A 25958-nucleotide genomic window follows, 5' to 3' on the forward strand; every position below is an offset into this window, starting at 1 on the left:
ATCAAGGTGGGGGGGGGGGGGAGTGAAGTGGGGGGGGTGGGGGGGTTGTTTGAGCCGGGGCTCAAAAAGGTGTCTTGTGCAACAAAACTAAAAGGAAACAAAACTGGAAAAATAAAGGAACGCGGAAGTTGAGCTCCCGGCGATTGTTCACTTCCTGTCCCGCCCACTGTCATGCCAGGTACTGCTGCATCGCTGTCTTCGCCCTGAGGGACGGGAACACAGGAACAGGAAACGCATCATCATCGTGCTGCACCCAGCCAATATCCTTCAGACAACCGAAACACATCTCGCAGACTTCATTTACTGCAGGGACACTCAAATCTGGCCCAGGAGGGCAGTGGTGCTGCCGGGTCTGATGCCTCCCCTCTAATCAGGACTGATTTAAACCTGGGATACCAGGTGAGTCTGATTAAAGCCCCTAATTGGCCACAGATTAGTCACCTCTCAGCTAGAACAGAAAACCTGCAGCACTACAGGTCTCCAAGGCCAGATCTGAGTGTCCCTGATTTTACTGCATCCTAGAAATTAATATGTCTAAATGAAGTTACCAGCACTGTGCACCACATCTGAGTCAGCATCAGTAAAACATGCAGCAAGCGCTCGGTGTGATGCTGCGGGGGGGGGGGGGGGGGGGGGGGGAACGAGGACGGACCTGTCGCAGAGGTTCGGGTCCGAGGCCTGGGTGAGCTTGTGCAGGACGTCCACGAAGCCCATCTCCCTCAGCTTGTCCTGCCGCTCCTGGGACCCTGGGCCAGCAAGACAAGAGCCCCAGTTACCAGGGAAGGAAAAGCTAGCACCCTCTGCTGGAGAGAAGAGCAACTACAGCCATCTTGAATGATTTTTTGCAACTGTTGTCTACGGGACACGAGGGTTACTGAAAACAGTTTGACATTTGGCCACTATATCCTCAGCTCTCCCTCTCCCCACCCCCCAACGCTTCCCCCCCTGCAGACCCCGCCCCACCACACACCCACCCCCACCCCCACCCCCACCATGCCCTCGTCCCCCCTTGTGGCCACCTGTCATGGCGACGCCCTCACCGTCCTCCTCGTTCCAGATGAGGTTGGAGACGCAGAAGGTGGCGGCCAGCTGCAGCTTTACATTCGAGTGTCCCTGAGAGAGAGAGGGAGAGAGGGAGAGGGAGAGGGAGAGACGGCCAATGAGACGCCACACAAGGGCCAAGCGGAAGCTGCACACGGTACGCATGTTCCATGCTTTTTAAAGAGAGAGCGGGTACCATGTAGTATTTGATTTTCTGCAGCATGTCGTCGTTGGTCATGATGAGCTCCTTGGCCGTGTTGCCGTCGGCGATGTTGGCCAGGATGCACAGCGTCTGAAAGGCAGACCAATGAGGCGTTAGGCTGTGCGCGCGGTCAGGGCTCCGCCCACCCGGACCCTCCCGAGCCACATCGTTCTCAGAGAAGGCCCACCCTGGGTTTAAAAGCCCCCCGTTATCAGAGGAAGCCCGCCCCAGGGGTCGCAGCGTTTCGGGGGCCCACCCTTTTCCCTCTCAGCCCCCCCCTCCCCCCACGGTGTAGTTCTCAGAGGAAGCCCACCCCAGGGACAGCGGCGTTCAGGGGGCCTACCTGCTCCTTGACCTCGATGCTGTGCTCCCCCTCCAGGATAAGGGTGACGGCCTGCATGATCTGCTTGCCGTGGGAGCTCATGATCTGGTCTATGTGCTGGGGGGGGGCACAGGGGGAGGGACAGGCGTTACTACGGGAACAACAGACCCTTCAGTGTTACTACGGTAACGACAGACCTTTCAGAGTTACTACGGTAACGACAGATCTTTCAGAGTTACTACGGTAATGACAGACCTTTCAGAGTTACTACGGTAACGACAGACCGTTCAACATTATTACAGTACAGACACCTTTCAGTAAACATGACCCTGATACAGAGGGATCTTACTCATAAATCACAGACCTTTACACGCGTGTGTGTGACTGAACGGGCGTGTGTGTGACTGCCTGGCGTGTGGAAGGCGTATGTGTGACTGCCCAGCGTGTGGAAGGCGTGTGTGTGACTGGTTGGCGTGTGGAAGGCGTATGTGTGACTGCTTGGCGTGTGGAAGGCGTGTGTGTGACTGCCCAGTGTGTGGAATGCGTGTGTGTGACTGCTTGGCGTGTGGAACGCGTGCTGGTTTACACGCGTGTGTGTGACTGCTTGGCGTGTGGAATGCGTGCGTGTGACTGACCGGGCGTATGTGTGACTGCCCAGCGTGTGGAATGCGTGCGTGTGACTGACCGGGCGTATGTGTGACTGCCCAGCGTGTGGAAGGCGTGTGTGTGACTGCCCGGGCGTGTGTGTGACTGCTTGGCGTGTGGAAGGCGTGTGCGGACTGACCGGGCGTGTGGAAGGCGTGTGCGGACTGACCGGGCGTGTGTGTGACTGCCCAGCGTGTGGAAGGCGTGTGCGGACTGACCGGGCGTGTGGACAGCAGGTTCCTCAGCAGCCCCAGGGTCTTCATCAGCACGTTGGGGTCGGGGTCCGACAGCAGGCGGAAGAGCTGCTCCGTGCCCAGCGCCCGTACGATCTCCACCTTCACCTTCTGATCCGCCTGGAACGCCATGTTCTGCAGGGGGAACCGGGAACCGGGAACCCAGAACCTGAGAACCCCCTCAGCACCCACCGAATGAGCCGCGCGGACAACACTGGACCAGGCCAGCCTGCTAGCACGCTAACACCCACCCAGCCCCTCTCCTGTAGCCCTCAGTAACACCAGGACCTGCTAGCATGCTAACACCCACCCAGCCCCTCTCCTGTAGCCCTCAGTAACACCAGGACCTGCTAGCATGCTAACACCCACCCAGCCCCTCTCCTGTAGCCCTCAGTAACACCAGGACCTGCTAGCATGCTAACACCCACCCAGCCCCTCTCCTGTAGCTCTCAGTAACACCAGGACTTGCTAGCATGCTAACACCCACCCAGCCCCTCTCCTGTAGCTCTCAGTAACACTAGGACCTGCTAGCATGCTAACACCCACCCAGCCCCTCTCCTGTAGCTCTCAGTAACACCAGGACCTGCTAGCATGCTAACACCCTCCCAGCCCCTCTCCTGTAGCTCTCAGTAACACCAGGACCTGCTAGCATGCTAACACCCACCCAGCCCCTCTCCTGTAGCCCTCAGTAACACCAGGACCTGCTAGCATGCTAACACCCTCCCAGCCCCTCTCCTGTAGCTCTCAGTAACACCAGGACCTGCTAGCATGCTAACACCCACCCAGCCGCTCTCCTGTAGCCCTCAGTAACACCAGGACCTGCTAGCATGCTAACACCCACCTAGCCCCTCTCCTGTAGCCCTCAGTAACACCAGGGCCTGCTAGCATGCTAACACCCACCCAGCCGCTCTCCTGTAGCCCTCAGTAACACCAGGACCTGCTAGCATGCTAACACCCACCTAGCCCCTCTCCTGTAGCCCTCAGTAACACCAGGACCTGCTAGCATGCTAACACCCACCTACCCCCTCTCCTGTAGCTCTCAGTAACACTAGGACCTGCTAGCATGCTAACACCCACCCAGCCCCTCTCCTGTAGCTCTCAGTAACACCAGGACCTGCTAGCATGCTAACACCCTCCCAGCCCCTCTCCTGTAGCTCTCAGTAACACCAGGACCTGCTAGCATGCTAACACCCACCCAGCCCCTCTCCTGTAGCCCTCAGTAACACCAGGACCTGCTAGCATGCTAACACCCTCCCAGCCCCTCTCCTGTAGCTCTCAGTAACACCAGGACCTGCTAGCATGCTAACACCCACCCAGCCGCTCTCCTGTAGCCCTCAGTAACACCAGGACCTGCTAGCATGCTAACACCCACCTAGCCCCTCTCCTGTAGCCCTCAGTAACACCAGGGCCTGCTAGCATGCTAACACCCACCCAGCCGCTCTCCTGTAGCCCTCAGTAACACCAGGACCTGCTAGCATGCTAACACCCACCTAGCCCCTCTCCTGTAGCCCTCAGTAACACCAGGACCTGCTAGCATGCTAACACCCACCTACCCCCTCTCCTGTAGCTCTCAGTAACACTAGGACCTGCTAGCATGCTAACACCCACCCAGCCACTCTGCAAACCCCTCAGTAACACCAGGACCTGCTAGCATGCTAACACCCACCCAGCCCCTCTGCAAACCCCTCAGTAACACCAGGACCTGCTAGCATGCTAACACCCACCCAGCCACTCTGCAAACCCCTCAGTAACACTAGGACCAGGCCAGCCTGCTAGCACTTAAACAACCACAAACAAAACACTCAGGCCATATTTCCCCTGATTGCAGTACGGTAGCTGAATGTGCTTCTCTAGTGCCTGTGTGCCTCCACAATACCACAGGGAAACTGCACTGGGTGAACTGTTTCATAATAATAATGTATTCATATGGCACTGTTCATTAAATCTCAAAGCACCTTTGCTGCTCATGGTAATATCAGGCCAAAGACAGACGGTCTCACCATGAGAGCCCAGATTCCGTTGACCCTCAGCGCTGGGCTGTCGCTCTGCGTCAGGCTGCAGAGCAGCTCGATCACCCCCGACTCCAGGATGGGCTGCGCAGACACGAGAGCGCACACGCACACGCACACACACACGCGTGCACACACACACACACACACACACACACGAGAGCGTACACACACGCACACACACGCGTGCACATACACACACACACACACACACGCATGCACATACACATACACACACGCACACACAAACGCACACGCACACACACACACACACACACACACACACACGAGTGCACACACATACACACAGACACAGGACATACAAAAAAAAGAGTCCCAGTTTTACTTCACTCCAGCAAAATAACCGGTTTAAATGAACTTTTAATTTAAAAAAATATTGTAAAATGAGGCATCTTTTTTTACCCAGAATGCTGTGCTCCACTCACCTCTTTGCTGGGGGAGAACTCCAGCAGCAGGTTGCATAGTGTGGAAGAGGCCATGACCAGCACCTCATCAGGGGCGTTCTGTAACAGCTAGAGAGGGGGGGGGGGGGGGGCATGAGGGGGCGTCTCCCAAACGCATACACCTCTACAGCGGGAGTGTTTGGCTCTCAATGACATGAAAACTCCCACACCAGAGAAAGCTCCCGTATGTCTTTACATTGCTGTGGGGTTTTGATCAGAGTCTGGAGAGCAACTAATGCTTGACGTCAATGCTTGATGAGTCGCTGGTCAAGCAGTAGCCCCGCCAAATCAGGGCTGACGAAACCTCCCTCTCCCGTTGCTAGGAGAGACAATGAGGCTCCCATACAGCGGGAACGCTAGAGGGACGGCTCGTACCTTAGCACGTACATTAGCTTGTATGTTAGCGCGTATGTTAGCTCATACGTTAGCTCATACATTAGCTTGTATGTTAGCTCGTATGTTAGCTCATACATTAGCTTGTATGTTAGCTCATACGTTAGCTTGTATGTTAGCTCGTACGTTAGCGCGTACATTAGCTTGTATGTTAGCACGTGTTAGCACCACGCACCTTCATGAGCGGCTTCCAGACAGCGTGGTCGTGGAAACTCGTCCTCAACTGCTGCACCGAGCGAGAGAGGCTGTGTAGACACCTGGAGAGGGAGAGAGGGACGGGGGGGAGGGTGAGAGAGGGAGGCAGAGAGGGAGAGAGAGGGAGGGAGAGGGAGGAAGAGGCGATATGAAAAGCAGAAGGAAGTGTGGAGGTGGAGGTAAAATTAGCACGGCAGCTGTCTGCCACTTCCAACTTACGCAACAATTTTCTCAAAATCAAACACCGTAAAAAAAAATCAGGCCAGTGTAGATACAAGTGCCCTGAATGCATTTAAACATTTCTTCCAGGTAACTAAGGGCAGGTAAGGGCAGGTGAGGGCAGGGCGAGCGGCGTACCTGACGGCTGCTAACCGCACCTTGATGCTGGACTCTGACAGGCCGCTGACGATCCTGTCCATCATGTTCTCCGTCTCCGTGATCTGGAAGGGAGGGGGAGGAGGCGAGTGAATGAATGACTGAACAGAGTGCGGGTGAAAGGGTGCGGGCGAAAGGGTGAAGGTGAGAGGGTGAGGATGCCCCACCTTCTTGCGGATGTCCTCGTCGTTGGCCCCCAGGGAAGCGTAGAGCTTGAAGGCGGCCTGGCGCAGCTCGTGAGCGTGCTTCAGATCATGGTCCAGCTGCAGGGAGAGGGGCGGTCAGGCGCCTTCACAGAGTGAGCCAGCCTTCACAGAGTGAGCCAACCTTCACAGAGTGAGCTAACCTTCACAGAGTGAGCCAACCTTCACAGAGTGAGCCAACCTTCACAGAGTGAGCTAACCTTCACAGAGTGAGCCAACCTTCACAGAGTGAGCCAACCTTCACAGAGTGAGCTAACCTTCACAGAGTGAGCCAACCTTCACAGAGTGAGCTAACCTTCACAGAGTGAGCTAGCCTTCACAGAGTGAGCTAACCTTCACAGAGTGAGCCAGCCTTCACAGAGTGAGCCAACCTTCACAGAGTGAGCAGGCCTTCACAGAGTGAGCTAGCCTTCACAGAGTGAGCTAACCTTCACAGAGTGAGCCAGCCTTCACAGAGTGAGCCAACCTTCACAGAGTGAGCCAGCCTTCACAGAGTGAGCCAACCTTCACAGAGAACCTACACAGTGAGCCAGCCTTCACAGAGTGAGCTAACCTTCACAGAGTGAGCCAGCCTTCACAGAGTGAGCCAGCCTTCACAGAGTGAGCCAGCCTTCACAGAGTGAGCCAACCTTCACAGAGAACCTACACAGTGAGCCAGCCTTCACAGAGTGAGCTAACCTTCACAGAGTGAGCCAGCCTTCACAGAGTGAGCCAACCTTCACAGAGTGAGCCAGCCTTCACAGAGTGAGTGAATACCCCCCCCCCCCCCCCCCCCCCCCCCCCCCCACGCCGCTCCCCAGCCTCACCCTCTTGATGTCGGTGATGGCGCTGACGGAGCTGGGGTATTTGAAGTAGTCGGCCAGCATGGCGACCAGGTGGTCTGTGACGCTGGCGATGCGCTGCAGCTCCACGTCGGGCTCCATCAGGTACGCCAGCGTCTCCGCCCCCTCCACCCGCTCCTCCAGCAGCCGCTCCTTACTGCACATGCGCACCAGGCAGGGCAGCGTCTGCGCAGACGGGACGGGTTACACACTCGCACACACACGCACAGCTGCAGGGTCTGCGAAGACGGGACGGGTTACACACTCACACACACACAGCTGCAGCGTCTGCGCAGGCGGTACGCGTTACACACACACATTCAGGGCTAGCACCCTCCTGTACGGCACAGTCCAGTCTCCAGACACACAGGTCAAAGCCAAAAGGGGGGGGGGGGGGCTAGACGCACCTTTAAAATGATGCAGTTGTCGTCTGTCCTTATGGCTCCTGCTCGACACATGTACGTTAGGCTGGGGGGGGAGAAAGAGAATGAGTACACACACGCGCACACACACACACACTTACGATTTTTTACATTTGCAGTTCTTATCCATAGCGACATACAGTTAGTGCACAAAGAAAAGGCCAAGATTCACTTACCCAATCACTCACTCACTCACCCACTCACTCACACACTCACTCACCCACTCACTCACTCACTCACTCTCCCACTCTCTCACATTCACTCACTCTCTCACACTCACTCACTCTCTCACACACTCACTTACCCAATCACTCACTCACTCACCCACTCACTCACTCACTCACTCTCTCACTCACTCACTCACTCACCATTTGGCTGCAGTGAGCTGCATCTCAATGGGTCGATCCCTTTGCATCATTCTGACAAAAACCTGAGAGAGCTGCTCCCCATCCACGAGAACTGAGAGAGGGAGAGAGGGAGAGGGAGGGAGAGCGGGAGAGAGGGAGCGGGAGAGAGGGAGAGGGAGGGAGGGGGAGCGGGAGAGGGAAAGGGAGAGAAGGAGGGAGAGAGAGAGAGAGGGATGACCATCAGGTTAACTCCAGCATGATGTTTAAGCCATGGCAGCAGTGTCACTGCACACGGTGAGGAGGGAGGAGGAAATATGGGAGGGGTCAGCACAGCGTCGGCACGGCTATGAAGCTATGAGAATGTGAGACAATACCAGCATCAACATGAACTAAAATATCACTTTAACATAGAGTGAGAGACAGATAGAGAGAGAGAGAGAAACTCACCATTCACCAACGTCATGGAGACCTGAGTGTTCTCGTAGGCTAAGACCGAGAAGCACTTGAGTGCCTGCATCCGTACCTGCAGAGGAGAGATGGGGTCAGCAGGGGTCAGCGGTGAGCGCGAGCGCGGGGACATGCCCCGGGAGGGGGGACAGGGGGATGGGGAGGGGGTACGGGGGAAGGGGGAGGGCGTACCTTGTAAGACGGAGAGATGAGGAGGGGAGCGATGTTCTGGATGGCAGCGTGGCTGTACAGGACCGTCTGGTGCTCTGGGGTCTGCGGGGCAAGAGGGGCAAGTCAATAATGTGTGTGCGCGCATGTGTGTGTGTGTGTGTGTGTGTGTGCGTGTGTATGTGCTTGAGACAGAGAGTGTGTGTGTGTGTGAGTGCGTGTGTGTGTGTGCTTGCGTGAGCGTGAGACAGACTGTGTGTGTGTGTGTGTGTGTGTGCATGTGTGTGTGTGTGTGCATGCGTGTGTGTGTGTGTGCGTGAGCGTGAGACAGACAGTGTGTGTGTGTGTGTGTGTGCATGCGTGTGTGAGAGAAAGAGAGAGAGAGGCAGGACGGGCTCCTCACCTTGCAGCAGTGGGAGAAGATTTGTGTGATGTACTCCTGCGTTCTCTGAGACCGACTCAGCAGCGACATGAGGTGGGGGATCACAGTGGGGTCCTGGGAAATGAGGGGGTGGGGTGGGGGGGGGGGGGGGGGGCACAGCCACGATAAACATCCTTACACACACCAACACATCATTACGCTCCCCAATGTAAAAGTGGATTCTTTACATTGCAGCTCACTTGCTGACTAGAGATAATGCTAACACTCTAGATTATGTCTACAGATACACCTGCAAAAAACAACTACACAGTAAATCTGTTCAAAAATGTTTAAGAATTATCCTCTCAAATTCATCAAGGTACTAGAGAGATGCTCACAGTGTAGAGCAGCTGCACGGTGAGAGTGTGTGTGAGTGTATGTGTGTGTGTGAGCGTGTGAGAGAGATGCTCACAGTGTAGAGCAGCTGCACGGTGAGAGTGTGTGTGTGAGTGTGTGAGAGAGAGACTCACAGTGTAGAGCAGCTGCACGGGTGTGACAGGACTGATGAAGACTGTCCTCAGACAGCGTAGACACGCCTCGATGAAGGTCAGATCCGGGCACAGCAGACCTGGAGACACAGGAGACCACAGCACTCTCATCCTCTGCCAACTACAAATCCCAGCACCCCTTATCACAAACCACAACATTCTCACCCTCCGCCAACTACAAATCCCAGCACCCCTCATTACAAACCACAGGACTCTCACCCTCCGCCAACTACAAATCCCAGCACCCCTCATTACAAACCACAGCACTCACCCTCCACCAACTACAAATCCCAGCACCCCTCATCACAAACCACAGCACTCTCACCCTCCGCCAATTACAAATCCCAGCACCCCTCATCACAAACCACAGCACTCTCACCCTTCGCCAACTACAAATCCCAGCACCCCTCATCACAAACCACAGCACTCTCACCCTCCGCCAACTACAAATCCCAGCACCCCACATCACAAACCACAGTACTCTCACCCTCCGCCAACTACAAATCCCAGCACCCCTCATCACAAACCACAGCACTCTCACCCTCCGCCAACTACAAATCCCAGCACCCCACATCACAAACCACAGCATGCTCATCCTCCACCAACTACAAATCCCAGCACCCCTCATCACAAACCACAGCACTGTCATTATCTGCCAACTACAAATCCCAGCACCCTTCTGTCACAGATATCCCACAGCAACTCATTTCACCTGGCACGGCCTATCAGGCCATAACACTACAGGATTTCCAGCTTTCCCTAACTTTCCACTGCTCTTAGACCAGGGGTGGGTAGTTAATTCCGGTCTGGAAGGACCAGTGTGTCCAGGGCCCCAGCCTGAGGGACTCCAAAAATGAGTCATAAGCGCTTTGGCCCCCGAGTCTGCACTCGCATCTGTGCTCTGCCTGGACCGAACGTGCCGACAGACCGGCCAACTGCAGAACTGTCACAAGTGTGAGTTTCTCTCAAACACACACACACCCACGCCCATCTAGCCGCAGAACACATGATTTTGGCAAGCCTCATTTGCATGAATACACACGGCAGTGTGCTCACAAAGAGATGCTCAGCAGTGCATGAATCTGAGCCGGCCTTTTTAATCACCTCTGCATTTAAACATCTCCTTTAGCCACACCCCCACCCTCACCCTCCAATTTCTCTCTGTTTAACCCTTTAAGGTGTGAGGTCCCAAAGATGTGATTAGAATGTTCTAATGCTGATGTCACAGTCACTACTGGTAACTGAAAGCAGCGGAGTTCTAGAACACTGACTTTGTTCTAGAATTTTTTTTTTTTTAAACATTCCAAACAGACCTGCTCTTCAGAGGTTTATAGGGCAGTTCACCGATGTATGATTGTTGCCACCGGTGATCATCACAATTGACGGACACACGCAAAGCGCCTTTTGGTTTACACTACGGCGACGGACGATTTCTCATCGCCGCGATCACAATCGCGCCCTTCCCTGAGACTTCAAGCGGCTGCGGAACTCGGTTGCCATGACAACATTCTAGAATGTTCTCACCTCCAGTAAATCAATTATCCCTAGTGTCAAAAGCGCAAATGACTCCCACTTTGGCGACGCGTTCCATCATCGTTTACGCGTTCGTGCATCTCACGAGCGACGGAGTTCAATGTCAAAGACGAGCGACGATGGAACGCTGGCGATGACGGAACTTCGGCGATGACGTAGGGCGACCGCGATGCGTCACCGAGCGCTTAGCAGCCCGTTAGCGTACCTTGCAGCAGGGCTGGGATGATGTGGCAGTCCACCAGGGACTTGATGTTGTTCTCCGTGCCCATGGCCAAGCTGCCCAGCACCACCGCACACTCCGTCCGCAGCTCCGCGCTGGACGAGGACTGCTGCAACAGGTACAGGAGCCTGCGGGGAGGGGGAGACACGCACCTGAGCACATGTACCTGAGCATACACGCACCTGAGCACATGTACCTGAACAAACACACCTGAACACCACCACAGAGAGGTTCCTGCCAGAACACACATACATGCCGCTGTAGAAAACCAGCTGCCTGAACACACGTACCTCAACACACGCACCTGAACACAGCTAACACCATAGAAAGGTTCCTGCCTGAACACACACACACCGCTATAGACACGTTCTTAAAACTAACTATATTCTAACTTGCCAATCATTATTAGAGCCCATTATCCACTGCTAGAGCTTGAAATTAATATGAACTTCCTTGGAAAGGGTTAGTAAATCTTTGAAAATCAATTTTAAATGGAACAATAATTATAAAAATACTAAAAGCAATGATAATAAACACATTTACATGGCACACTCCCATCTCAGGATCTCAAAGGACCTGACAGAGAATGATATAGCACCGCTGACTAAGGGTGCCTGGGCAGGACACTAAGCACAGGAGTCCAGTCCAGGGCTAGCTCCGGCTGTGTCGCTAACAGCCTGACCGCTAACATGCCGGACGGGCCTCGCTTGGTCAAACCTGCAGATGACAGTCAGGCCCAGCCTGCGTTTACTCACAGGGTGAATACCCCACAGAGATCAAGCCGGGGGGTCAGCAGACAGACAGACAGACAGACAGACACAGAGAAAGCCCTGACTGCTGCAGCGGGAGAGAGGGCATTGTACACGGGCAGCGCCATAACAATAGGCTGCCCTCGCTGCGACTCTCCACTCAGCACTTCAGTTGTCCCCTGGCCCGCCCGGTCGCCCTGTTCCCGCGATACCGCCGAAGGCCCCGCGGGGGCGCTAGGGAGACAGCCAGCGCTGCCCTCCTGTGCTCAGGTTATCTGCGCCGTGCAATAAGGCCGACTGTGACCTGAAACCGGCCTGCTAGGACATTTCACACGGCCAGCTGGATCGCTCAGTCAATATAAACACCATTCTGCCTTTTAATTACAGGTGAGTGCGCTCACCAAGGCAGCACACGTACAGAGATATCAACAACGGCTAAAACTGAGGGCTCTCTGTAAATACAGCTACCAGCAGAGTGAGTAAGAGAGAGAGGGCAAGAGGGGAAAGAGAGGGGGAGAGAGAGAGGGAGAGACAGAGGAGGAGAGAGACAGAGAGAGAGGGAGAGAGAGAGGAGAGGGACATACCTGGGCACAGCTCCCAGCACGATCAGGTTGGCTTTCTGTTTGTTGTTTCCAATTACGGCATTCTTCATGTCACTGCAAACACGAGGACAGATGATGGGAGATCCACCGCTCAACATCTGCCCGGCAACCGTCACAGTGCCCGCGAGGGCCATAATTAATCAACGACTTGGGACAGTGACGCTACAGCTCAAATACAGGCAGGGACACATGAATCCACAAGCATCTGCGATCTACAACTACAAGCATAGATTAAGACTTATTTATTTTTTTATAGGAGACTACTTAGCCCAGTGGAAAACTACAGCTGTACCAGTCAAGTAATACTCGTGTGGAACCGTAACCAGAGCTGGGGCCCAGGTTAAAAATAAAGACGAAAAAAGCTGTGTACAAACTGCTGGGAGAAAGACGCCGAGAACTGTCTCCCCACCCGCGCATGCTCGCCACATAGTAGGCACACAGACACCGCAAACAAACACGTTCGCACAGGCACACGTGTAACACAAAGGCACAAACAAAAGACTGCAACTTTTCTTGGGCACTTAATAGAGCCACAGTGTGACGAACAAAACGCTACGAGACATACACAATGCAGCCACGGCACAGCCTTCTTATCACGCATACAAAAGTCACATGCTGTAGCCCACTTCCATCATTCACGGCAAGCGCGCACAAAAGGGCGCCCACGCCACAGTCACGGCAACACAGGCAGGTACTTACATGACTCCCTGTAGTACTTTTTGCGGGTCAGGGTCGAACAATCTGTCAACATAATGGCGACTGGTGGCGGTGACCTCCTGCATTTTGACACAGACACAAGAAGAGAGGCGCTCACTGCCTCATACCATCATATATTAATGTGTAGAGCTGCGCACACAGGACAAACATCGTGGATCCCAATACAGCATTTTCCTCGTGTCAGCATTAATCAAGTCCGTGGGACAAGCAGTGTCCCAAGTCTGTCATTTGATAACTCCTGTGTATGTTTATTAACAGCCAGCCCAGAGCGTGCCTGTTTTTTAAGCAACAGACCAATGCTTCTTCTTCTCCAAATGTCTCCTCCGCCCAACGTCTAAATCAAAGTTCGGCATTCACGCAAACACAGATGCCATACTGACCGATAGACTCCTCCATTAACCGGGTGACCGGTCATGGGATAGCGAATTTCGCTGACTTATTTTTAATGTCCCTGAAAGTTAATTATAGAAATGAGCAGTAGCACCACTGTCTACGTGACTGCAATCAAGAAAATAATCAGAAATCTTTTTTGTCATTCTAATCAGCGGCTACGACTTCAAATGCTAACGGGAAAATGTTCAAAACGAGAATCAGGGCAGGACAGAGGCGGGGTCACGTGTTCCCAGTACAATCAGTCGTTAAAAATGATCTTATTCACATCGATGGATTTTCGGATCGCAGCCAAACGGGGTTAGTGGAAACCATAGGTCGAAACAAATCAACTGATTGCCACTCCTGGAACCGGAGTGATAAAACGGGCAACGCAACACGGCAAGCGCCGAAGCGTCCAAACTAACTAGATAGCTGGTTGCTATTGAGTTGAGTATTAAAACCCGTGCCATGTAAGGAAAAATGCCTTCCGCAACCTCACATTTCATTAATTGCGACATTAGTGAGTGATCTAGATAATCAAGCTAACTATTCAGTAGGCTAACCTTTCAAAGTTAGGTAAAAGTTTGGCTAAGGAAGGTGATTTAACCTCTTCTCTGCTAGTTGATCAATAACTGGACTTCAGGAGGTACATTTATGATGACAGCAAATCTCCTGAGAATGAAGCTCTTCAAGCTCAGTGCGTGTCCATAAAATCATTGGCTCGGAATAAAGTAGGTGATTTGGGTAGCTATCCATTTTCTGAAACGGGTCCGACAAAGTAAACATTACATTGGAATCAATTCCGTTCATAGCTAAAGTTAGTTCACCAATACAGCTTGGTAGCACAGCGGGTAAATTTACGCGTCCTCAAACAAGCAATTAACTAGCGTTTCATTTGTACACTGTACATGTCTCTAAGGCTTGCAAACCAACTGATTTTCCCACACCGTTAAAGGTAATCAACCTAGTCAGCCAACTGCCATAGTCGACCTAGTGTCAAGAACACACCAAATGCCCCGCGAACCACACACACGAAGTCAGAGAACTAACATTAGCTACAGTTACATAGCGAGCACTACCTGACTGAATGGTTTTGGAGGCTAGCGTATGTAACAATAATAACAATAATAATAGTTCTTATATGACATTGGCTAGTTATCTGGCCAGCATTGGCTACTAAACCGTATCGTCTATAATCGCTTCGAGAGTTTGGTGGATGGACTCACGTTAGTGTGTTTTACTAGAAAGCAAGCGAATGCAAGTTGATTAAAAATAATTATTGCAAGCGTACTTAGTTTAACTTTGTTAGCAATATTATCTAATACTAACAGGTGGCTACGACAATGGGGAAAATGAGCTATCACATTAAGCCAAACTCGCTGACTTGGTTTATATTAGCTAGCATTTAGCTGTTAAATGGCTTGACAGCAGACTTGGCAGCCAGTAGAGCTAATTAGCTCAACTAGCTAGCAAAATAGCTAACGTTAGTTAAGTGTGATCTTGATTAAGGTATAATCAGTTAAATTGCCTACAACTGTTAAGCTAGCTAGCATTTCACAGACAACAAACATAACTCAAAGGAAAAAAGCCAAGAAACCCCTAACAAAAATATATAAAGCAATCAACATTAGGTTAATAGCTAGCTAACGCCCTGACCTACACTATGGTGTGGCCCAATTTCAGGCAGCTCCGCGACCTAGCTGAAAGGGGGCGTTTCCAGTTTAGCAAGGTAACAAGCTAGCTGCTAAATATTATAAAATGCTAATCAGATCGTTGTCCATTTAAGATACCGCTAAATGTCCCATAAGGGCACATTTCAGTTATAGCCACCTAAAGGTAAAGAGCCACAGCTACCCAGGCAATTCTCTGAATCTGACAGCACAGTGAAGCATCCACGAGACTTCATCCGTTAACCTGCAAGTGATGTTAGCCTGATAGCAAGCTAAGGTTATAGAACTAGCTTTTATTACTGTTTGTGATATCTATGTTGCTAGCAGTCAAGTTTATTGAACAGTTAGGTAGCACTAGCTCTGTTAACTTACTCACCCCGATAACTCAAATATAACCTCTAATTTCAGCTAACCGGATTTGTTAGCTAGTTAATGTTACAGTACGGGTGCCTAGATAAATGACCAGTTTACGACCTCACTGCAGTTATCCTGCTAAATAAGCACTAAAGAGCATTTAACCGTAACAGTCAGCCACGTTCCGACCTAAATGATAGGAACCGCTGCCGGTAACTCGGTCCGGGTGACCGGGCTAACCCTGCCAGTGACATTCCACCAAGCTCACGAAAAGCGTATGCACGCGAGTTATCCAGCTAGATGTATTATGAGCCTTGTTCCAGTACACTACCTGGGCGCAAAGAGCATGAAACCGAGTTAACAGAGAAACATTTAGGGTTAGACTCACAGACAACACGCTGATGCGGAGTGGGGCCTCCAACAAACACGCCATCTCTCTTCCCCCTGACGAGCGCCCCAACCGGAGCCGCACTTTCTACACACTCGGCCTTCCAGCCCTAACTCGGAAATAAAAAAAATCGGCAGCAACTGCTGGTGGCAGCAACACGCTTTTTCGATGTACTTCGGGGAGTACGGGTGTAATTCGAGAGGGACCAAAACGGGTTAAACGCCCCTCGAAACCATAATAAACTTCCCCATTTTTAATTAACGTTTTGGTGCTGTTTACTGTGCGTCGTAACTGCCGAATGTAAAGGTGTAGATTAAGAGGAATTAGTTTTGTTTAGAAAACGCGTCGATCCACACGTTTCAAGTTGACTGATTCTACAAAGTGGTTTTCAAAATGGTTAACATTGGGAAAAAAAATATATCAGTAAGTAGCTGCACCATGTTTTTTTAGCTGTAATATTAATGGCATAAATAGTATAAACGTAATTTAATAATGGCTACAAGTTTGAGTACTGTTATAAGGGAAAGTGCGACGATAAAATTTCGTGACGTTTTACTTCTGCGCTTTTAACGGAATTGTATGTGCGCACGCGCGTGTGTTCAAGCCATTTTCGGTGGGAAGGAGGGTAGCTAGCTAGGACGGTGGTGCTTGCAGCCTGGCTGCAGCGATAGTGTTTGTTTTACCTGTAATTGCGAATTTGGAATATTTAGTGTTCCTCTGTAAACAGAGAATGTACTGTCCAGATAGCCTCTACGAGAGAAGGTATGTCTTATTCATGGCTTTAAATAGCCATATACATTGTCGTATTTGGCTAAATATATAACGTTAGCTAATGCTGTAGTTGGCTAGCTGCTTTTGACCGTTAATGACTGGTACTAAATGTCTCTTTTTGTCTTGCTAGCTTTAGCCAGATAACTTAGCACGCGCAACCCATATTTGAACGAGATTGTGTGTTTTCAGGAATTGCAGTACTATGTTGGCAAACAATACTGAGTTTTGAAAGTAGAAGTCACGCCATCTGTTACGAAGCAAAGCAGTCTGGTGTAGTCTAAAGCTTTCTAACCCCCTTTGCTTCAGATCAACCAGCTAGAAAAATGTAGTTGGCAGTGTTGAGTGTTTTCTTTAAGAGTAAAACTGTTTTCCTTAACAGAGCAAGCAAACTTTAATTTGGTAGCTATAAGCGTATTGCCAGCATCAATATACAAGGCCAGTAGGCTTTTTTTTTAACCTCACCTGAAACTCCAGGTGTCAGTTCACATGCGTCTTTGTGATCTTCCTTTGACATTTCTGAATATATATTGGACTCACTTTTTTTCCTTTTTTACCCTACAGACAGACATAATTTCGTACTCTCGTTCCCGTCCTCAAGCGCTTCCTTGCACGGAGCAATTAAGCGTCAGTCCGTCTCTCAACACTGAAGCAGCATAGGCTGAGTGTAAACGAATGAGAACCGTAGCGCTGGACTGCAACCTTGCGCGCGGCGGAGGAGACTAGAGCGTAGAGCGAACAGGTGGGCGAGGGGGGTCGAACGCGCGGAGCGGCCATGAAGATCGCAGTGGAGGGCTGCTGCCACGGCGAGCTCGACAAGATCTACGAGACGATTGGCTACCTGGAGCGCAAGGAGGGCGTGACCGTGGATCTGCTGCTGTGCTGCGGAGACTTCCAGGCTGTGCGCAATGAGGGCGACATGAAGTGCATGGCGGTGCCGCCCAAGTACAGGAGCATGCAGACATTCTACAAGTCAGCATTTAATTTAATTCATTTATTTATCTGTTGCTTTTGCTTTCTCTTTCGTGCTTTGTTGTCTGGAAGTGTGCTTCGCGTGTCTGCCCCCTTGCTCTCGCATTAATCTTCCCACTCTCTGTAAAGGTACTACTCTGGTGAAAAGAAGGCTCCAGTCTTGACCATCTTCATTGGGGGCAACCACGAGGCCTCGAACCACCTGCAGGAGCTGTCTTATGGGGGCTGGGTGGCCCCCAACATCTATTACTTGGGTAAGGGTCGCACGATAGTGTTTATCATGAAGTGTACTGCGGTCCCCTGTATGTTTTGGGGAAAGCACTTAGAGCTTGGAGTGCCCCTGTGCGACTGGGGTTAAGTGTTTGTGCCACTGATTCCGATTAGGTTATGCTGGAGTGGTGCGCTACAAAGGGATCAGGATCGGTGGCCTGTCAGGAATCTTCAAATCGCATGACTACAGGAAAGGTGAGTCTTGAGGGCTAAGAGGACTTTTATCCAAAAAAAAAAAGCGCTTCTGTCAGTTTCAGAACTTTTTTCAGGGCTTTTGAGCTGGGTTCGGTTCCTTAGGGCACAATATGCTGTACTGTCACTGTAATAAATGTAAGTACTTTTAAAAAAAAAAAAAAAAAAAAAATTGAATGATCATAGTTTTGCATACAGACAGGACTGAAATAAATGTAATTTTTGGTACATGTTAAATTACACCTTCCATACTATAAGACCGTATCATGCTCCCTGATTGGGTTTCAGTGTGATAACTGAATTGTAGCTCAGAGTGTGTGTTCTTCTCACTAGAGTGAAGCTGCAGTGCAGTGTTCTGTTGAGCTCACGGTGTGTTTGTTGTGTTGCAGGACACTATGAGTTCCCACCGTACAGCCAGGAAACACTGCGAAGCGTCTACCACATCAGGAACATTGACGTCTTCAAGCTGAAGCAGGTGATTGGCTGCAGGGGCGACAGAATGGAACCTCGGGTTAATTTTTTCTTGCAGCAGATTATTGGGAAGCGTCAGCGGTATCTATGACTACGGCCCTTAGTGACATCACTTCCTGTTTGTGCTTTCTGATCCAGCACCCCATGGACATCTTCATGTCCTACGACTGGCCGCACAGTATCTATAACTAAAGCCCTTAGTGACATCACTTCCTGTTCGTGCTTTCAGATCCAGCACCCCATGGACATCTTCATGTCCTACGACTGGCCGCACAGTATCTATAACTAAAGCCCTTAGTGACATCACTTCCTGTTCGTGCTTTCTGATCCAGCACCCCACGGACATATTCATGTCCTACGACTGGCCGCGCAGTATCTATAACTAAAGCCCTTAGTGACATCACTTCCTGTTCGTGCTTTCAGATCCAGCACCCCATGGACATCTTCATGTCGCACGACTGGCCACGCGGTATTTATAACTACGGCAGCACCGAGCAGCTGCTGCGGAAGAAGAAGTTCCTGCGGCAGGAAGTGGAGACCAACACGCTGGGCAGCCCCGCCGCGGCCGAGCTGCTGGCCCACCTGCAGCCGGCCTACTGGTTCTCCGCCCACCTGCACGTCAAGTTCGCCGCCTTCGTGCAGCACCAGGTGAGCTGCGGGGCTGTCACTCCGTACAGGGTGGGCGGGGGCGGGGACGGGGACTGCCTCCTGAGGCTGAGATTACCCACATCGAATCATCCAGCTCTCTCACATCAGTGCTGCTGATCTCTGATTGGTTCTCTCACATTTACTCATATCAGCACTGCTGATCTCTGATTGATTCTCTCATGAAGTGCTCGTGCCGAGGACTCTGGAGCTGAGTGTTGCTATGGGGAGAGATTGGGGCTGATGGAGCTGCACAGGCCTCAGCATGAGGCTGAATCGATGCTGAATCCAGACTGAATCCAGGCTGAATTGAGGCTGAAGCCAGGCTGAATCAATGCTGAATTGAGGCTGAATCCAGGCTGAATTGAGGCTGAAGCCAGGCTGAATCCAGACTGAATTGAGGCTGAATCAATGCTGAATCGATGCTGAATCCAGACTGAATTTAGGCTGAATCCAGGCTGAATCAATGCTGAATCGATGCTGAATCCAGACTGAATTGAGGCTGAATCCAGGCTGAATTGAGGCTGAATGTGTGTCTGATTGCAGGCCCAGGGCGACTGTGCTCCGCGCACGACCAAGTTCCTCTCTCTGGACAAGTGCCTCCCACACCGGGACTTCCTGCAGGTGAGTGGGGGAGGCGGGTCCTGTCTGTGGCGTCCAATCGCAGCCAGGCATCCACACACAGCAAGGCTTCCGATCACAGCCAGGCGTCCAGTAACAGCCAGGCATCCAATCAGCCAGTCGTCCAATCGCAGCCGGCCGTCTAGTCACAGCCAGGCGTCCAATTGCTTTGCTGTTTATCATCTAGTATGTTTTATTGAGACTGGTCTGGAAGCTCCATTCACAACATCCAGGTACAAGTGATGCTTCAGTGTTTTGAGGCTGAATCCAGGCTGAATCAATGCTTAATTGAGGCTGAATGTGTGTTTGATTGCAAGTGATGCTTCAGTGTTTGTGACGTGGTTCGCGATGACTCAGCAGTCAGCACATATTAAATTAGTCTGATTTCAGTGCAGTGCCATGCAGGGTGCCCTGTAATTACATAACTAATTGCCAGTCGAATGCCTGCCTTTCCAGGAAAGGAAGAGAACAGGACAGTTCCTGCCTTAATGGCCTTTCCATTCAGCGGCCGCACCACAGGAACTGCAGAGATCATTTATCTGTCCATCTCAGATGCTTACTAATAGTGGTATCATTTATTTATGAATTTGTTTGTACGACTGAAAAACACATACTGGGTTATTGAAAGGTCATTAGGAGGAATACACGGATGTTAGACAACCAGCTATCCAACAAAGACCTATTTTATGTGGTGAAAACCCAAATCTCCAAATCTTGCAGCTCCAGTAATCATAATTACTAGTTACATGGTATGGGTGATAACTTGAGAGAGTCGAGGTGACCTTTAGTTCTGTTTCCTTGGTGACGGCCAAAACGGGTGAGCACAGATGCTGTTTGTGGCAAATCTTCTGAGTTAAAATACAGGGTCTTATATTTTCTATAAATGGGGTCCCAGTGTAGTGGGGCAGCAGTGTATGTCTGTCTGTCTTGAGTGTGTGCGCATGTGTGTATCTGTCTGGAGTGTGCGTGCGTGCGTGGGTGTATTGTGTGTGTGTGTGTGTTTGTATGTGTATATTGTGTGAGTATGACTGCGCTCTCTGCTGCAGATTGGAGGTGTGTGTATGGAGTGTGTATGGAGTGTGTGACTGCTCTCTTTCTCTGCTGCAGATCATGGAGGTGTGTGTGTGTGTATATGTGTATATGTATATGGAGTGTGTGACTGCCCTCTCTGTGCTCAGGTGGTGGAGGTGTGTCTGCGTGTATGTGTGTGTGACTGCTCTCTCTCTCTCTGTGCTGCAGGTGGTGGAGCTGGCAGACCGGCCTGGCTGCTCTGAGCAGCTGGAGTATGACCCGGAGTGGCTGGCCATCCTGAAGGCCACAGACTGCCTGCAGAGACCCTCACCCGGACCCTGGAACCCCCCCCAGGACAACGGACTGCACAGCAAGTGAGAGCGTTACTGACCCCGCCCCCCCCCGCTGCTTTCACCATTTACACACACACACACACACACACACAGGCTCGCAGGACCCTGTTTCACACTTGCACAAACACTTTGGGGAACACGTCACTCTTTTCCATGATGGTCCTGAGGTTGTATTTGATCAGATTCCAAATGAGCAGGTCGTCTGACTTGGAGTCAGATCTGCAAGTGGGTGGTGGGCTGTGGCAGTGTGTGCGCTGCTCTTGCCTGACTTTGTTGCTGCTCCCACGTTATTCCTAGGTGGGACTACAGTGCCTCAGAAGCGGCCATGTTGGAGGTGGTGGGGGACCTGGGAGGGGAGCTCCATATCCCCGAAAACTTCTGCGTCACGGTGCCGGCCTACGACCCCAGCCGCCCCCAGCCCCAGGTGGCCCCCGCCTACGCCACCAACGCTCAGACCACGGAGCTGTGCGCCACCCTGGGCCTGACAGACGTCTACGCCAAGGCGGGGCGCGCCGCGGGCCCCGGAGAGGCAGGGGGCAAGGGCGCCTCCGAGGAGGAGGAGGAGGAGGAAGAGGAGGAGGAGAACCAGAGCACGGGCAGCGCGGAGGAGCCCAGCGAGTACCCCACTGACACCTCGGGCCTGTCCAGCTCCTACAACCCCGACGAAATCACCATCGAGGACGAGTGGGAGGAAGAGGAGGAGGACGGAGGGGGTGGGGTGAAGAAGAAGGGGGCCGGCCCCCCCAGCCTGAGCCCCGACGCCGTGGTCCCGGAGGGGCAGGGCGGCGCCCAGGACGCAGACAGCCCCTCCAGAGACCTGGCCTCCAGCCGCCTGGTCCTGCCCCCTCCCCGGCTGTCCCTCCCCCTGGACCTCCCTCCCCCCGCCCACTCCACTCCTGGCTCCGCCTCCCCGTCCCACTGCAGCCCAACGGAGGAAGGGAGCCCCCTGCTGGTGAGGATCCCCAAGCGCACCAGCGGGGAGGCGGGAGCCCCCGGCAGCGCCGGCAACACCCCCAAGATCAAACGCCGGAACCAGACCATCTACACCGCCCCGGACGACGAGGAGGAGGAGAGCGAGGGGTAGAGGCAGGAGAGGGAAGGATGGAGGGAGGAGAGGGAGGGCTAGAGGGAGGAGAGGGAGAGGGGGATAGAGGGGGTAGAGGGAGGAGAGAGAGAGGGGTAGAGGGACAGGGGGATGTGTGTGGGGTGAAAGAGAGAGAGAGAGAGATGCTGTAAAGTACGCTACCGCTAAGCGTGTTTTTATCCCCAGCAGAAGGGAGGGTCCTGTAAAGAGGCCGATGGGATCCTCTACTGGACTGTGTATTGGGCTCGTTGGAGTTCAGAATTATTCTCATTCCTGATGTCTGGGAATGTTAAACCAGCAAGGAGTCATTTGTTTTAAGAAGAGGGGGATGATTTTATGCTTCTCCTATGAATTTTTTTAAAGAGAAAGGGGGGAAATGTTTTCACTTAATTGTGTATTTAGTTTGATTCCCCCCCAAATCATGCTGATTTTAACACGTCGTTCCCCAAAGATCTGTTATATTTGTTGAATTTGACCAAGATGACGGTGATCGCAGTTGGGGGGCGTATGATTTTTGTTTTTAAATTATACGGGTGGTTTTCATGTATGTTAATTCCCCTCTGACCACTCTGTACAAAGTCTAATGTAGAGAACAAAGACCTGTGTAGAGCAAGGCTACTCAAATCCAGGTCCTGGGGGCCACAGCATCCTTAGGTGTTTGATCCAATCATCTACTACACCACCAGATGTCACTAATGAGCTCACGTCCTGGAACAAGGAGGTAAAATACTTGGCGATATCTGGTGGTGTAGTGCATGGTCAGACCGAACACCTGCAGAAGCTGTGGCCCCAAGGACCTGGAGTTCAGCAGCATCGGTGTAGAGAAACCATTTTTTTCTCACAGAGAACTATAAACGGTGTGAAAATGAATCTGCTTTGCCGTTTATTTCACTTGTTCCAGCAAGCACTGCAGAAGTGTTCAGTGCTTGCTTTGGCCACATGCAGTTTATTTCCCTTGATAATTCTCTTGCAGTTCCACAATGGTACTGTTTATTTGTCTGTAACCCACAACAGGGACACACACACACACACACACTGTAAGCTGAAAGGTATACACAGTGATAGTAATTGGCCTCAATTCTTGTTTTTGTGAAACTGCCTGGGCTCGATAAGTACCAGTTTATGCACAGAACATTTTTTAAAATCTTGGCATGAGCAAATCTGCACTGATCACCTTAACCACAGAAGAAGAGTGTATGTGCAGAGTTATATGTAATATTGGGAGGTCTAGCATATGCAGCTTGTTTAAACTGTTATCGCAGTCAAATTTTAATCAAACAAGTGCCGAGATTATGTAGTGCTTTTAAAGCAGTTGTCTGCATAAAGTCACTGGCACATTGTAATTGTTGGATGCTGGCATGACTTTCTCACACATTTAAACTTTTTTACTACTGATCACTTTAAAAAAAAATTTTAAACAGAGAAATATGAGTGGTCCCCTGTGCTTGAAGTACATCCACACACACCCGTCCTCATCTAGAATAAGAGCCCACAGTGTTTTCCTTTAAGTCTTTTATTTGTACAGGTAAATCCAGTGACTGTGCAGCCTAACCAGTGCTCTGCTGAGCGTTACTCTGTCTCCCTCGGTGTGGAGAATCGGTGCGCTGCCCGGCCCGGAGCACCAGAACCCGCTCGAGCGCCCCACCGCCTGTGCCCACGTTCGGACCGGCGCCAGCCAGCTCCGGCCGGCACCCCGCGAATCGGCCGCCACCCTACCCCGCCAGCCGCCCGACGGCCGTGTCTAAATTATTTTGTTTTTTTTGGGGGGGGGGCTTGTGTGATGTTCCTAGGAGGCACCTCTGCACTTCAAACACAACAGAACAGTGAAAGGGGACCTGGGGGAGGGGGGGGGGGGGGGGGTGATCGTTGTTGTTTCACAAAGCAGGATTACCGAATGAGCTGGATAACTGGGCTGAGTGAAAACCTGGAGCGGCTCCTATTACTTCACTCCAGTTTTGGGAGGGTTCCGGGTTTTCCCTCAGCGCAGTTATCCGGCTGTAACTCCGTGAAGCACGGACCTGGTGGGCGAGATCCGGTAAGAAAACGCACAAAGCTGACTGACACACGCAAATACTTCTGTTGCGTTGGTGAGAAAACAGGGCGGTAACCAGCAAGGCCACGTTAAAACCCTGTCCAATCACATTCCGTCTCCCGCAGTCATCACATCGTGATCAGGTACAGACGCATGCAACCGTGTGCTTTTCTGAATGGTTTTAAGTACAGACTCTCTATATGACATCACTTCAAGGCTGTTAATGTTGCTTCCGCTAACAGAACACCCCACCTACTTTCGTCACAGGACAACTCTAAACCGGCAACGTTTACAAACTTTTCGAAATGGCACCACGGGGATAATATGGATGAGGAATAGCACACAGTGACATCATGCATTACAACAGCTTGCAGGATACTGCTAGTTTTTAATCACGTTTCATGTCATTGTCTTTATGCTGTTGTCTTGCAGACTGAAAAATGACCAAATTAAAGGCATTCATGTTTTTCTTTTTTTTTTTGTTGTTTTTTCATTCACTGCACTGGGACTTGATGTGTTCCACCCAGGCACCCAAATGATCTAACTGCAAATTGTGAGCTCAGAAGGACCGGACCCCCATTGGTCTTGAGAGCGGGAGCACACTGAACAATGGGAGAGACTGAGCAACCACAAGGTGGCGCTCTCACAGCATTGCCACGCTGACAGGGGCACATTTCACTCATGAAAAAATCTGGGACGTGTTCCGATACATAGGACGTCCGTAGAAACAGAAACCTGGCTCTTCTGAACACAAGTGCTGAATGTTTTAGAGATTACAGTTGCCGGGCAGGGTTAATTGCTCAAGCTGCTACGTGATTGGTTTAGTCTGAATGGCTCTAAACATAGTATAAGCTATAGGTAGGAATTTGGTTTTTATAATACTTTTTCAGTGCTATGAACCCCCACTAGACATAAGTAACACTTTACAAATATTATTTTTCAAGTACAGATAAATTAAAATCAGAAGAATCATTAAAAATACACACACAAGAATTGCAACACAAACTCATGAATTCTCCATGATTTTGTTCTGCCTATTGAACACACCCCAGACTGGCCGAAAACAGAACAAGGAAAAAAAAAAAAAAAGAATAGGCACTTCTATTTCTTTTCCCCCAATCCATCTAGTGTTCCTCTGCTTTGAGATAGACAAGCCTATAATAGTCGAATGTCTTAATCTAAGAATTGCATTACATACAGTTGTACTGGACAGCATCAAACGGTTTGTCTGAAAGCATTTGATGGAATTATTTGTGTTTTCTGTCGAGAGCGTCAATGTTGCAAGACAAAATATCAGAACATCTGTGTCACCTTTGGGCTGAAAGCAGAAAGGATCTCATAATTAGTTTGATCTACAGTACGGCTACTGATAGGGCTGCAAATCAGAATGCTTTTAATAACTATTACACAGTTGATTGGTTGTTTAAACAGCAGCTTGTAGCGATCAGCCAATAGTGTGAGCAGCGGGGGAGGCAAAGCGGAGACAAACTCCAAACAGTAAATATCACATTCTGTTTCCAGTGCATTCAACCGGGGAGGGAGGGAGGGAGGGAGGTTTGCGAGTTTTCCTTACTTCGGGCGGAAACGGGACAGAAAATGCGGATGAACAGTCCATAAGCGATGACGACGGCGATGAAAAGACGGGGCCTCGGCGGCTAAAGAGTTAATAAATTACCGGTTCGAAAAAGGCGGCGCGCGAAGGAAGCGCACTGAATAAATACAACAGAAGCCGAGAACG

At 51.1% G+C, this 25958-nt stretch overlaps 2 protein-coding genes across 5 annotated transcripts; one reads left to right on the forward strand and one right to left on the reverse strand.

Moving 5' to 3' along the window:
* Nucleotides 1-22: 22 nt before the first annotated feature.
* On the reverse strand, nucleotides 23-16095 carry armc8 (armadillo repeat containing 8). 2 transcript variants are annotated; one of them, XM_035411185.1, is made up of 22 exons: nucleotides 15802-16095; nucleotides 13000-13076; nucleotides 12283-12354; nucleotides 10935-11077; nucleotides 9179-9276; nucleotides 8691-8783; nucleotides 8312-8392; nucleotides 8120-8195; nucleotides 7694-7784; nucleotides 7311-7371; nucleotides 6889-7089; nucleotides 6047-6142; nucleotides 5862-5944; nucleotides 5485-5566; nucleotides 4899-4985; nucleotides 4444-4536; nucleotides 2429-2578; nucleotides 1587-1682; nucleotides 1238-1333; nucleotides 1041-1113; nucleotides 653-746; nucleotides 23-203 (listed from the first exon to the last, which is right to left on the reverse strand). In XM_035411185.1, exons 1-22 carry the CDS (start codon nucleotides 15844-15846, stop codon nucleotides 170-172), a joined length of 2022 nt encoding a protein of 673 aa, XP_035267076.1. In that variant the 5' UTR covers nucleotides 15847-16095; the 3' UTR covers nucleotides 23-169. The 2 variants fall into 2 exon arrangements, with proteins under 2 accessions (XP_035267076.1, XP_035267075.1); XM_035411184.1 differs by having other exon boundaries at nucleotides 1020-1113; nucleotides 15802-16094.
* Nucleotides 15144-22219, forward strand: dbr1 (debranching RNA lariats 1). Of its 3 annotated transcripts, none has more exons than XM_035411187.1 (9): nucleotides 15144-15336; nucleotides 17134-17541; nucleotides 17671-17795; nucleotides 17926-18006; nucleotides 18393-18478; nucleotides 18898-19122; nucleotides 19666-19743; nucleotides 20980-21125; nucleotides 21402-22219. In XM_035411187.1, exons 2-9 carry the CDS (start codon nucleotides 17345-17347, stop codon nucleotides 22186-22188), a joined length of 1725 nt encoding a protein of 574 aa, XP_035267078.1. In that variant the 5' UTR covers nucleotides 15144-15336; nucleotides 17134-17344; the 3' UTR covers nucleotides 22189-22219. The 3 variants fall into 3 exon arrangements, with proteins under 3 accessions (XP_035267078.1, XP_035267079.1, XP_035267077.1); XM_035411188.1 differs by lacking the exon at nucleotides 15144-15336 and adding an exon at nucleotides 16109-16224; XM_035411186.1 differs by lacking the exon at nucleotides 15144-15336 and adding an exon at nucleotides 16380-16563.
* The last annotated feature ends 3739 nt before the right edge of the window (nucleotides 22220-25958 follow it).

This window comes from Anguilla anguilla, chromosome 3 (assembly GCF_013347855.1).
Source record: "Anguilla anguilla isolate fAngAng1 chromosome 3, fAngAng1.pri, whole genome shotgun sequence".
In the NCBI taxonomy this organism is placed as follows: Eukaryota; Metazoa; Chordata; class Actinopteri; order Anguilliformes; family Anguillidae; genus Anguilla; species Anguilla anguilla.